Source organism: Papio anubis, chromosome 11, assembly GCF_008728515.1.
Source record: "Papio anubis isolate 15944 chromosome 11, Panubis1.0, whole genome shotgun sequence".
NCBI lineage: Eukaryota > Metazoa > Chordata > Mammalia > Primates > Cercopithecidae > Papio > Papio anubis.
The window spans coordinates 124,860,047-124,872,659 of record NC_044986.1 but is presented as its reverse complement, the minus strand read 5'-3'; the positions used below and the strand labels follow the sequence as shown (position 1 = coordinate 124,872,659).

The 12,613-nt window shown below is 46.8% G+C and overlaps 1 protein-coding gene across 1 annotated transcript in view; it reads right to left on the bottom strand.

Annotated features, from left to right (window-relative positions):
• Positions 1–12,613, bottom strand: part of ADARB2 (adenosine deaminase RNA specific B2 (inactive)) — a 672,719-nt gene that overhangs the window by 216,537 nt on the left and 443,569 nt on the right. Inside the window, exon 4 of the mRNA XM_017962507.3 lies at positions 11,743–11,857. Within this exon, the coding sequence (XP_017817996.2) occupies positions 11,743–11,857 (115 nt within the window). The remainder of the gene's footprint in view (positions 1–11,742; positions 11,858–12,613) is intronic.

Genomic DNA, 12,613 nt, shown 5'->3' with positions numbered 1-12,613 from the left:
TCTGGTTAGGATGCAGTGGGTTCTGTGGTTAGAATGCAGTGGGCTCTGTGGTTAGGTCATGGTGGACTGTGTGGTTAGGATGGGGCGAATCTGTGTGGTTACTGGTGTAGAACTCCAGTGCCTGTGGGGCAGTAGTAGTTTCTGGAGGGCCTCCTGTTGTGTGGGTGACATCACCAGAACTGTCTACCTTCTTCCTAGGTACTCCTGAGTGGAGATGATGGGTAGAAGCCTTGCCCACCATGTCACCTTCACCAGAACTGGGAGAATTGCTCTCTGCATAAAAGATGTCAAGCAAGTTTTGGCCATTCTTTCTTATAGTTGTGTGATCAGAGGAATCTTTTGGTCACTGTTGAAATCACAGATGTGGCTGCAGCCTCCTACCAACCAAGAACCCCAAAACTATTGAATGAGTGTCTCCTTGTGAGGTTCCTGAAAATCTGTTTTTAGGCAATATTTTCAGGTTATTCTTTTGGCCAGGTGAATTTGGGGAGCACAAGTATGTGAAAAAAAGCAGATGCAGAATATTCATTTTTTCACCTGGCTGTGTGATGTCATTGGATGCAGTTTGGGAACAGGTGCTCTTCACTGAGGCGGATTCTTTGGTTTGGCAATTTGAATGAGAAACCATTGAATCGAGGGACAGTTTCTCTTGAACGTTGCACACATATGGTGCTCAGTAGATTCAGAGGCATCTACAAAGAAAACCCACTCCGTGGGCATCCACAGATGCTATGGTCCCCATTTGCTACACCTGAGTTTCAAAGAATGGTGGGCAACTGATTAGTGAACCCCAAATGCTGACTCTGTCCAACTGTGTGAACACGCTGTGAAAGCCAGGGTTTCTCAGCCTCAGCCCTTAGTTGTCAGGATAAGCAAAGTAATCACATACTCATTAATTTCCTTATAAAATGCTCCCAGAGGACATGCCACCCTCACTTTCAGGTGCTGAGACTGCCAGTCATGCCAGTCCCAGTGAGGAAGCAAGCAGAGCCAATGCTCCAAGCTCCTCATGGGGCCAAAACATGAGGGAGTGCTTGGACCCAGGAATGTTAGGCATGAATAACTCTGCTGTTTTAACACTCATTCTTTTTCCTTCCAAAATGACTGGGGCTTGCTTTGTAGACACAGATTCACATGTTGCTCTGACAGGAAATGAGGCAGTCACTGGCCCTGGGTGCCACTCATGTATCTTGTCCTCCTCAGTGTGGCTGACACTCGCCAAGCCTTCTGTGCCAGGCACATGTGAGAGCGCTGGGTCTACACACTAATCCAACAAGCTGCTCACTCCACATAACATACAACACGGCAAAGGCACTAAGAGAGCCCAGAAACCATACCAGGCTGATGCCGGCTGCTGTCCACCTGTGATGGCCTCAGGCACTGTGGCCCCCTCTACAATCCTAAGAGGGTCAGCCTGTGGACAGAGATGTGACCAGATGTCAGCTGGTTAACACTCTTTGCTGTTCCCCCTCAGGGAATGGAACCTCTCCAAACCTGATGGGCTGTTGGTGAGGTTAGAGGTGAGAGGGAGGAAACTCAGGAGATGCCAGTGACCTTTCTGTGGGCCTTGGGCGGGGAGCCAGCTGTGTGGTTCACTAGACAGTGCAACCTTATGAGAGTGGAGGGGATCTATCCCACAACACATCACATGTGTGTCTGTGACTCATGGTGAGTCAAACACACTACAGCCCCATCAGAGGGCAGGACAAGCTAAGCACTGACATAGGCGGCGTCCAGGCAAGCAAGCACATTGACAACCATGTGTCAGCCCTGGGACCTAACTGTTTACAAGACAACGGCACATCTGGCACATTCTCCTACTGAATTAACTTGACTTTTCCAAAGTATACTTTTGGGGCATGAGAATGGATAGGCAGATGCAGCAGTATTTGCTGCTGCACAGTCCTCTCCACACTCGTCCCAGCACGGTGCTCAACTTGGATTATTGCCCAGTATTATAGCTCAGTAATGATGAGGGACTTGAGGCTCTAGGAGACGTAAGCAGGCACTATGGATACCTGCACCAGTGTTGGTTCTTGAACATCCAGTTGCTCCAAGCCATCCTCCCTCACTGGCCCTGCTGTGGAGACTGAGATGCAAAACTCTCCCTTTCCAGCTCTCCCCGTTACTTCCTGCACAGCTGAGCGGCCAGCAGCAAAATCCTGGCCAAAAGAAGTCTTCAGGATGGAAAATGTCCTCCTCCTGCCCTGATGGGATCTGGGAATGTGGCTTGCAGCAGCAGGCGGGATGAGGAGTGACCAGGGGGTGACACATCCTGAAACCACAGAGGCCTGAATGGTGCCTGCCACCACTGTCTGGCATGTGGGCCACTGTTGGTTACTGAGACAATAAAAAGGTAAAAAGGTGCTTGTTTGCAACACTGCTAATCAGCTATCTCACTTCCTGCAGCCAGTGGCGTTCCGAGTGGATACAACTGCAAAATGCATAGAATTTGGGGTAGGACACCACATACATCAAAAGATCAGGCCAGGCGAGCTTATGAGAAGGTTATTAGTTATGTTCCTCAACATCAACACTGCGAGGGTTTCACTGGATATAAATATGGTAATTTCACATTTAGTAAATATATTCAATGCCCTCTTCCTAGCCCCAAGAATGAGGTAGAATGACAATGAATGCTTTGCAATTAATAGATTGAAAAGTCTATTTATCTCCACATTTGCATTGGGCCGAGCAAGCTCTTCACCCCATTAGTAACTCATTCTTTTATATCAAAGGAACAAATAGGAAACACCTGGTCTGATCAATGAACGGTCTCTTCCTTCTTCCACCGAGGATGGCTGACAAGGTCTCACTGGCGCTAAAACCAGAACTAATGAGAGCATGAAGCCAGAGCTCCTAAATAATTCATGAGCTAAATCTTGTAAGTGATGGTGCTTTCTTCATCTGTAAGCAACCACCCTGTGAGCTCCACGCCCTCTCTGCTGACCTCCAATACTTTCTCTTCTTTTCTTGACTGAGGTGTGAGTTCCCCTGGGCTCAAATCTGGCTGGCTAGTTAGAGCCCTCATTCTTGGGTAATGACCCAATGACATAGGTAGGCACTGACCTAAGGTGGGGAGGCTGCCCCGAACCCACTGTCGATCATAGCTTCATGCTCTCCTCCCCTTCTCTGCCCTCCACTGACCTTGTCAATGACTAGCTCCCCCATGAGCCACCTGTTGCCAGCATGGCCTCAAAGCTGAGACTGCTTTCTTCCATCAGGAGCTCCTCCTCAGCCCGAGACCCCGCCTCCCTTCCTCTTCAGGGTCAGCCCTCAGGGATCAGATGCCCACCCCCTCTCTAACCTGGGAGCCTGCTTCCATGGACACCTCTTCCTGTCATCAGTGTGGTGAAGCCGCTGCAGGGGCTGGGTCCAGAGCGCTGTGCATGAGGACTTCAAAAGTCCAACGGAGCAGCAGAAGGAGACACAGACACGGTGTGCAGTGAGGGTGTGTGGGAAAGAGAGGTGCGGGGAGAGGAAAGTTTGGTTATAGCAGCATAGGGCAGGAAGCCAGGAGACCTCCATTTTGCTGTGTGAAGTCATGAGACCCTGTTTCTTGGTGTGAATTACCCCCAGGTTCCATTGTGGATGTGTCTGGAACAGCACCACAGATTCCTCCAGTGTTTCTGCAGGGAAGCTCTTTCAATATCACCTAATGCAGATGGACACATCTTGAAATTTTAAATACAGGGTCTACTAGGGAACAAAGGAGTATAAACCATGACCCCAAGTGCACGCATTTGAAAGTTCACACTTATTTCAGAGGGTTACAGCTTCACTCAGTTTCACATTTGTTCACTAATTAGCCCAAATCCTTTAGAATATCTTTAATATCTCCAGCCACACAGTGGGGACCCGGTCAATGATGATAACTCCTGCTCACAGATAACACACAGTCATTTTGTGAAGCTTTTTTCTTCCTTCTCCCTCCCTTTCCTCACTCTCTCTTTTTCTCTTTCTCTCTCCCTCCATCCCTAACTCTCTCTTTTTCTTTCTTTCCCTCCTTCCTAAGTGTGCTTAACCAGAGCATGGTTAGGGTAAACATAAGAATATTTTAGCTTGTTGAATAACAGAAGAATGTGGCTTTATATACCCCAAACATTGCCTGGCACGCAGGTAAACACTGGATGCTAGCGTCCTTTATTTTTTCACCAACAAAGTTACTGATTAGTGTAACTTTGCTTCCATTAAAAAAAGACTCATAGTCAAAGAGACCAGAATAAAATGAGTTTAGTTGTGTTGCCTTGAGATATAATGTTAGATTTTCTTTTTGCGGTGAAGCCTTTTGGACAATTAGATTGAAGATAGAATTGAATGCTCAGTTATGAGTTAATAATCAGAGAAGTGGAGAAGTGTTTGAACAGCTTTGATTGGAGTACTAGACCTTGAGAGAGTGTAGCAAAAATATTTTCTCCTCCCTTTCTCATGTTATTTCCATCTACCCATTTCCTTACTTGGGATAAATGAAGGCATTTGGTGAGGATTTAACTCACGGCCAGGGCTGCCAGTCCTCTCCTTAGTTAATTCAGCTTTGAGGGTTTTCATCGGCACCCTGTGAATTATTCCAGGCTAAACTATTTAAATGAGCCATAAGTGGGATTCGGGTGGAACAAATGTCCAGTCAGTGACTAATTTTCTTTTCCTCTCCATTTTGAGGAGGGATGTTTAGTAGAAATGTGTCAGCATTCACACTACGCAAGGGTCAGCACTGGTGTAGTGAAATCCATCCTGCATCTTATAGTTTAAACCTAACAGTTTAAACCAAAGATTTAAAATCAATTGTCCATCAGTGCTCCTTATTATACTGGGTTGTCGGCCTCCATGAATCTTCATGTGCCTGAACAGACCCACAGAGACACAGCATCAGCTTCACATTTCTCAGTATCCACTTAGCAATCATTAAAATCAATTCCTTGAAATACAGATGATAATTCGCCATCTTTCATCACAGCATGAGGTTTCTGTTTAGGGTTTTTTGTCCAGTTCATTTGTTTCAGCTTATCTTCCTCATGCCCGACTGGATGCAAATAAAAATACCTTGCTTTTAATTTTAAGATCAAAGTGACTGCCAGTCATTCAGGGGAGACAATGAAAGCAAAGGTTTTGAAAAATTGGGGGAATAAACTCCTTATACTCCGCTTCTCTTAGGTCCTTGTGAAGATGAACTTACACAGATGCTCTTTGTATGATGGAAAGAGAAATTTTAACTGTATTTAAACTGTCATGGTTTCTAAAGTGCAAATGGGAAAATCATGTTTGATAACCAGTTTTATCTGGTACAACACAATAACACAATTCTTTATTCAAGCCAAAAGCATGGCACAGATAGTACAGACACTTTTTTTTTATCTGATGTGCTCATTTTAGGTTCAAAGCCAAACATATGAAGCAAAACATAGTCTACATTTCAAAACTTGGAAAATTTATGCTCCGTCGTGGAATTAATTGGCACTTCTGTATTTTCCCTAATAAAAGAGGCCAGACCACTTCCCTCAGAAGGGTTTCCTTGTTGTCCTGGGCTGTTTTTACAAAGTTCAACTTTACCAGGCTGTTTTCAAGAAATGTGCATTTTTCCAGGGCAGTTATAAGTCCAAGAAATTTATGGAGTGATAAAACTGGACCTTAGTTTAGATGGGAAAGAATATTTATAAAAGCCATGGTTTCAGAACATGTTTTGTAGGCTAGACTAGCAAAAGTTTAAACACGAACCCCTAAAAATGTACTCTAGAAAACTCCTTTTTTCTAGTTATTTACTTAATAAACTCAGAAAAATAATTTCCCATAAAGAGGTAATGCGTGGTCACCACCGGGCCTTGATGCCTGCTTCCAACAGGAACCTGGAGCCGCGAAGGATAAAGGATCATTAGCTCCAAGTTTCAGCTCTGCCCAGCCCGCAGGGTGTCAGAAAAGCCACTTGGCATCTTGATCTTGGTGTCTGCATTTCCTAAAGCGTTAATAAGAATTCCTGCCTTCCCCACTTATCGGGGTTATGTCAATCAAACTGATTAGTGTATGTAAAAATGCTGTCAAAACTGTAAATCTGCATATTAAATGCAAGGCATCACTATCAACAGCCCCTTTAAGAATCATTCTCTCATGAAACACAAGAGTTTCTAAATAAAGCTGTACCCTGACAGCTTGGCTAGTAAGTGCTGTCGGGGTTCAAGAGGATGGGGAGAACATTTGACTTTCTTTGTCCGGTGAAACGAGAGGATTCGGGAGGGAACAAAGCTGAACTACTGTGTGATCCAGAGAAGGGTTGAGTGGGACCCATGCCCCCGCGGAAGACGCCCTGAGCGAGGCCCACGCTCCCCCGGAAGACGGCCTGAGAGGGGGCCCACCCTCCCCCGGAAGACCGCCTGAGCGGGGTCCACAGCTTCCTGGGAGACGGCCTGAGGGAGGCCCACGCTTTCCCGGAAGACGGCCTGAGGGAGGCCCATGCTCCCCCGGAAGATGCCCTGAGCGAGGCCCACGCTCCCCCGGAAAACGGCCTGAGAGGGGGCCCACGCTCCCCCGGAAGACAGCCTGAGATGGGGGCCCATGCCCTCCCAGAAGACGGCCTGAGCGAGGCCCACGCTCCACCGGAAGACGGCCTGAGAGGGGGCCCACGCTCCCCCGGAAGACAGCATGAGCGAGGCTCACGCTCCCCCGGAAGCCGCCCTGAGCGAGGCCCACGATCCCCCCGAAGACGGCCTGAGAGGGGGCCTACGCCCTCCTGGAAGACCGCCTGAGAGGGGGGTCCACAGCTTCCTGGGAGACGGCCTCAGTCAGGTCCACGCTCCACCGGGAGACGGCCTGAGCATGGCGAGGCTCCTCCGGAAGACCTGAGCAAGGGCCCACGCCCTCCCAGGAGACGGCCTGAGTAGTGTCCAAGCTCACCCGGAAGACACAGTCCACGCTCTCTGAGAAGATGGCGTGTGAATCGGAGCAGAGAAGGAGTTGAGAGAATGAGAACAAAGCTTCCGAGTGACAGAGAGAGCAGCTGCCTTCAAGGTCGGGGCTGGGAGGGCCCAGGTTCGGTGCCTACGGGTCCGGGGGCAGCAGTGCGTGTTCTCCTGGCATAAGGCTCACAGGATTATTTTTAATAAATGGCTGCGGCAGTTGGCCAAGCGTCCTGCTCCCTGGGGAGAATGTCTGAGGGTGGAAGCACTTGTTCAGCATGAAAGATGGAGTCTCACGCTACAGGGAGGGAAGGACCACCTGAGAAGGGTCCAGGGCCGGCTGGGACCCCACCTCATTGGCGCTGGCGGGGGTGGGGGCGCCTGCCGGGAATCCTAAGGAGACCTGAGCTGATGGAAATGGGCCCTGCGCCGCCTTCCTATCCGGGCGGGACCCTGTGGGAGAAGGACCAGCTGGCCACAGAAGACAGCGCAGAAGACACCAGGCCAGCGCCTACGATACCAATCTAACGTCTCGTTCACAAGTGTGTGTATTCAGACGAGAGCCATGAGCAGGACACGGGAGAAAGACCACGAGAAACAGAAAGCCACTGCCCCTGGCCTGGAGGACACGGGCCAGGGCGTCTCCTCAGAGGAGTTGAACAGAAGTTACAGCTACAGAACGAGAGGCTCCCCCGGAAGACACAGTCCACGCCCTTTATGAAAAAGGAAGAATGGAGGATAAGTGAAAGACTCAAATAACGAAAATAGGTTGCAAAAATTAGAAGGGAAAGGCAGTTGATGAGCTGTAGGATAAATTTAAGAAATCTCCAAAAACATCGAGTAAAAGAATGAAGAGAGTAAAATTTAAAAAGTAAACGCAGAAGATTAATACAGAGTATTGAAAATTTAACAGAAATGTGTGTAAATGAAGGAATTCATAACACAAATGACATGAAAATATACAAATAGCTTAAATATGTCAAGAGAGGTGAATGACTCATACCTAAACATATTCTTAAATCCAAGTTAAAAAAAAGACCTTTCCGTCTCCCGGGTAGGGATGGGTGCTGGTCACTGCAGAGAAAATGTGAGGCAGGTCAGAAATATTGGATAAAAGATAATGGAAACATTCCTTCAAAATACTGAGGGAAAATAATTGAAAGCTTAGAATTCCCCACCTGGGAACCTATTGAGACGGATGAGAAGCAAATCAAGGCATTTTGAGATGTGGGAATATTCACAGAGTTGATCTCCCATTGTAGATGATGCTTCTTGAGGAAGCTCTGTATGAGGGGAGACAAAGCAGGGGAGAAGACAATGATCTCGGAGACGGTGTCCCACTGGAAGAGCAGGACGCAGGGTCTGCAGAGCATGTGCCTCGGTGGGCCTGGCTGGGGAGTTCTCCGGGAGAGAGGCAGGTACCCTCTGCAAGATGCTTCCCTAGAGGCCTCGTGACTTAGCACGTATGGTAAAGGCACAATCTTCCTCTTTTTTTTCAGTAAGAAAAAAGAAGACATTCCAGAAAAAAAAATGCACAATATTTCAAAAGCAATATAAGCAAGTCTAGCAACACACCTGAATCAAACTTAAACACAACACAATTGGAACTGGGGGTGAAGGCAGAGTCTCTGTGTGTCCTGACGCCAGGCAGCCAGGCTCCCTTTCTGGGGAAACTGTCCTGGGAAGGTTGAACGTGGTTCTGCTTGGCTCTGTGGTGGGAATATCTACAATGCTCTCATCAGATAGAGGCTGTTCAGCTCTTACAATCACTCAAAAGACAAAATAGAGAAGACTTAATTATGGGCATAAGAAAGGATATAAATACCAGTGATGATGGTATAAAGATGTAACGTGTAATTGGGAGAGGCTGGCTAGTGGGGAAAGGGCTGAGGGCTGCCACCCTCAACGCACAGAACGTAGTGAAACCACACTTTCTAAATTTGATGCAATAAGAAATAAAGGTTTATTATCTATAATTGTGCATTACAAACAATAATGGAAAATGAAAAAGTATCAAATGTTAATAGCATGAGTCAATAGACGTTATCTAGAACTGAAAATCTAGAAATACAGAAGCAACATAGTACTTAGAGTCACAAGAACAAAATTTAAAATGGTTAGAGGTGGCTTCTGAGAGTGAAGGGGAGTGAGGGGTGGAGTGGGAGAATATGGCTTTTCATTCAGAAGTTCTTTAGAATCTCTACCATATGACTGCATTAATTTGATAAAACTAAAAACTTCTGTTCATAAGTATATATTTCTCTGATTATATTTCTCATAATGGCAAAGAAATGGTCTCTGATTCATAAACAGAACTTTCAGGAGCTAATTAATGTGAGTGAGTTGGCATCCCATCCACTGGAGTGGCAAATCAAATTGTGTTTTATTTCAAAATAAGTTTAATTTTAAAACATTGTGACATATACAGCAACTAGAACAAGACACATTACTCTGAGAATTTCTTAGGCATTTGCTTGAATAACTGAACTAGAATTAAGATGAAATGGCACATCAACTTTAAGTAAATGAATATCTAAAAATGTTTGTATTAGTAATTTTGCACATTTCTAATTTTTTAAAATCAATGTTTATCTCTTTACAATAGGAAAGTAAATTTCAGCAAGTTATTCTTCAGCATTCAGAAGTCACTAATTAGTGAAGCTCTACCTTGTGAAGCCTCATTTTCATATAATAAATTTAATTCATGTAGATAAATTGCCTACACATAAAGCATTGTATTCACTGGCAACTCAGAAGTATCACTTCCCCACAAGCCTCTGTAAAACATTACTATTTTCCACATGAAGTTTGAGATTAGCTTCTAAAACTTGCCAGATTTGTTTCCCAGAAAGATGGAAAGATATCGGACAATCATAGTTCTGGAGCCGAGAAATGCTAAAAAATTACTTTCCAAGTCATACTGACTTATGCCTCTGGGGCTGGAAGTGCATTGCACAATAAGGAAGCCAGGGTGGCTGGTTCCCCTCCCCTCCTCCTTCTACTCCCTCCCCCAACCCTCCCTCCTTTCCTTTCAGACCAGGACACTAATTTAAACTGAGTTATTCAGAAATCTGTAGCAGAAATCTGTGTAACCCTCCACATTTTAAAATTTACCAAAGTTTTGTTTATATGGACCAACAACTCTGTGTGTACATAATTCTTTTATAGTTCTTTTATATTAGATTTAAATTATTCTTTATGAACCATTCCCCACTGGAATATAAGAGCCACAAGGGTAAGCGTTTGGTCTCTTGTTCTCTGCTGTTTCCCCAGAACTTTGTATGCCAGGCACTGACTAAATAATTTGTAAATAAAACAGTGCCATTACCAATAATTAACTAACACTTACATGGTACTTGCTATGGGCTAGGTAACTTTCTAAGAGCTAGAAATACATGAACACATTTAGCCTTCAAAATAACCTGATCAGGTAGGTGTTGCTGTTATCCCTGTTTTAAAGGTGAGAGAACAGAGTACCAGCAAGGCTCAGTGGCTGGCCATGGGTCGCAGAGCTCTGTGCAAGTGGGGCTGGATTCTGTACTAGGATGATGCTTTTGGCCTGCCAAACTCACTGCTCCTTTAGTGAGACTGCTGTACCCTGAGTGGGGGCTGTGTCTCCTCCTTGCAGCGCTGTGGGCCTACAGAGCAGTGCCCAGTGTATGGCAGTGCCCAGTTGATGGCTGCATGCTGGAGGATGAAGGAATGGTCACCTCCAGCAGGGATGAGCTTGGTGGGGTGAACTCTTAGCCCTCAATTTAGAACATTCCTAATTCCACAAAGAGGCAGGTGTCATCTGTGTCTGAAAGGTGGGGCAGGTGCTGGTGGTCAGGGCGGGGCTGGTATACTTATATACTGCATGATCTATTTATAAAACAACTTTACCTTTCAAAGCATCTCATATTCTAGATCTCACCCAGATACATTGTGAGGAAGCAGTTTCATTTTCATTTTACCAGGAGGCCCACACTGGGAAGATTACACAGTCAAGACATGGCACTAGGTGCTGGGTTCCAATATTCCCACACCCAGTAAGATTGGAGAGGACCCTGCCGGCCCAGCATGGCTGAGAACCATGCCAGTCATCTGGTCCTTTATTTTTTAATATAAATATGTTTGTATGTCAGGTCGATGGTCTTTTTCCACCTTAGATTTTGCCGGCACATGCAGAGCAAGCGTGTGTGTGAAACTTAATCCAAAAGTCAGTTACTGTTTTACAGTAACGACTCTCAAGTGTGTGAGAGTGTAATGAGTGTGATGAGGAGGTCATTACCCAGTTGTGAAAAACTTTGGAAATGGAAATTGTTGAATTCAAATAACCCGCTGGCTTGTTATTAATGAGTTGGTGGCTTGTTGTTTCCACAGTGCTGACTCATCAGATTTAGCCCTCATTCATTTTCCCCCATCCTGGCTGACTGCAGAGGCTGCCTCCTTGGCTCTCAGCATGCCCCTTGCGGCTGGGTCACCCGTGTTTCTTAGAGTGGAATTCCCTCCCTGGGTGTTTGGGATGGGGAATCTTGGCAGAAACGAGAGCGTTCCGGGGTGGGTTACACCCCAATGAGAGGGACTCAGGACTCTCAGGAGACTTGGGTTCTCCAGAAGGGACTGGCCAGGCCCCCCAGAGATGGGGGATGTTTGTGCAGAGCTGGGCCCTGGCAGCCTAATCACAGCACCATGGTCAGGATGGCTTTTCCTGCTAATATGCTCTGGCCACTAATCTCTGTATATCCTATAATATTTTGTCTTTCTTTGTCACAGCTTGGTGTGGAAGAGAGAGTCTTTTGGCCTCCAAGATCAGATAGATGCTAATGCTCCTTTCTTTAGAGATGAAAATGCCCACAGGAAAAGAGGAGGTGGCTACCTTTGGTCATGACGATTCCTGCCAGAGCTTTGTGGCGGGCGTGCATGGGCGTGAGGTCCATCGTCACCTCGCGGAACTTCTGTGTGACCAGCTGGGATATGGAGTCTGCAAATTCCTGAAAGACACAAGCACAGGCCTCCATGTTGGGCTGAGCAGGTGCCGCAAAGGATGATGGGCACTGTCCTCCCCATCCTCAGCCTCATCCCCATGTGGCCACACTTGGGCCTGCTCTCCTCCCCTTCTCACAGCCTTGTCCCCCCCTAGCCACACATGGCCTCTCTCTGGCTGTGCCCCCAAAACTCAGAATCATATTGAGTGGCTTATGAGTGGTTAACCTCAGCGTTGCTCTCAGCAGAAACCCTGAGCTCTGCCAACCTCCGCATGGAAACAGTGTCCACTTCCCTCTCCCTGACTCTCAGAGCAGTGGCTGGAGGAGTCTTTCAGGGAGGAGGAGGGGATTTTTACAGGGATGATGGGCCACCAGTCTTCTGAGTATTCCAGAGCCAGTGTCTACACAGCTGGCAGTCTCAGGCTGCTCTCCTGGCTAAATGGCTGGCGCTGTGGCTCACTCCACAACCTCTTCTCACCTTCCTGCACATGCACCAGATGCACACATTCACATGCAACACACGACGCACCTAGGGCACACATGCACACAGGAATATGCACACACAGAGGTACACGTGCGTATGTGCACACACATGTACACACATACACGTGTGCCCCTGCACACTCTTTAACATAATTTGATGAGTGATAAGGCGACTCCTGGTAGCACGCACAGTAGCATGTGGCAGCCAGAGTGTGGCTCTGTGGCCACCCTTTTCCTGGCTCCTCTGGGCCCAAGGCTGCAGCACTGCCTTTTCCTTGA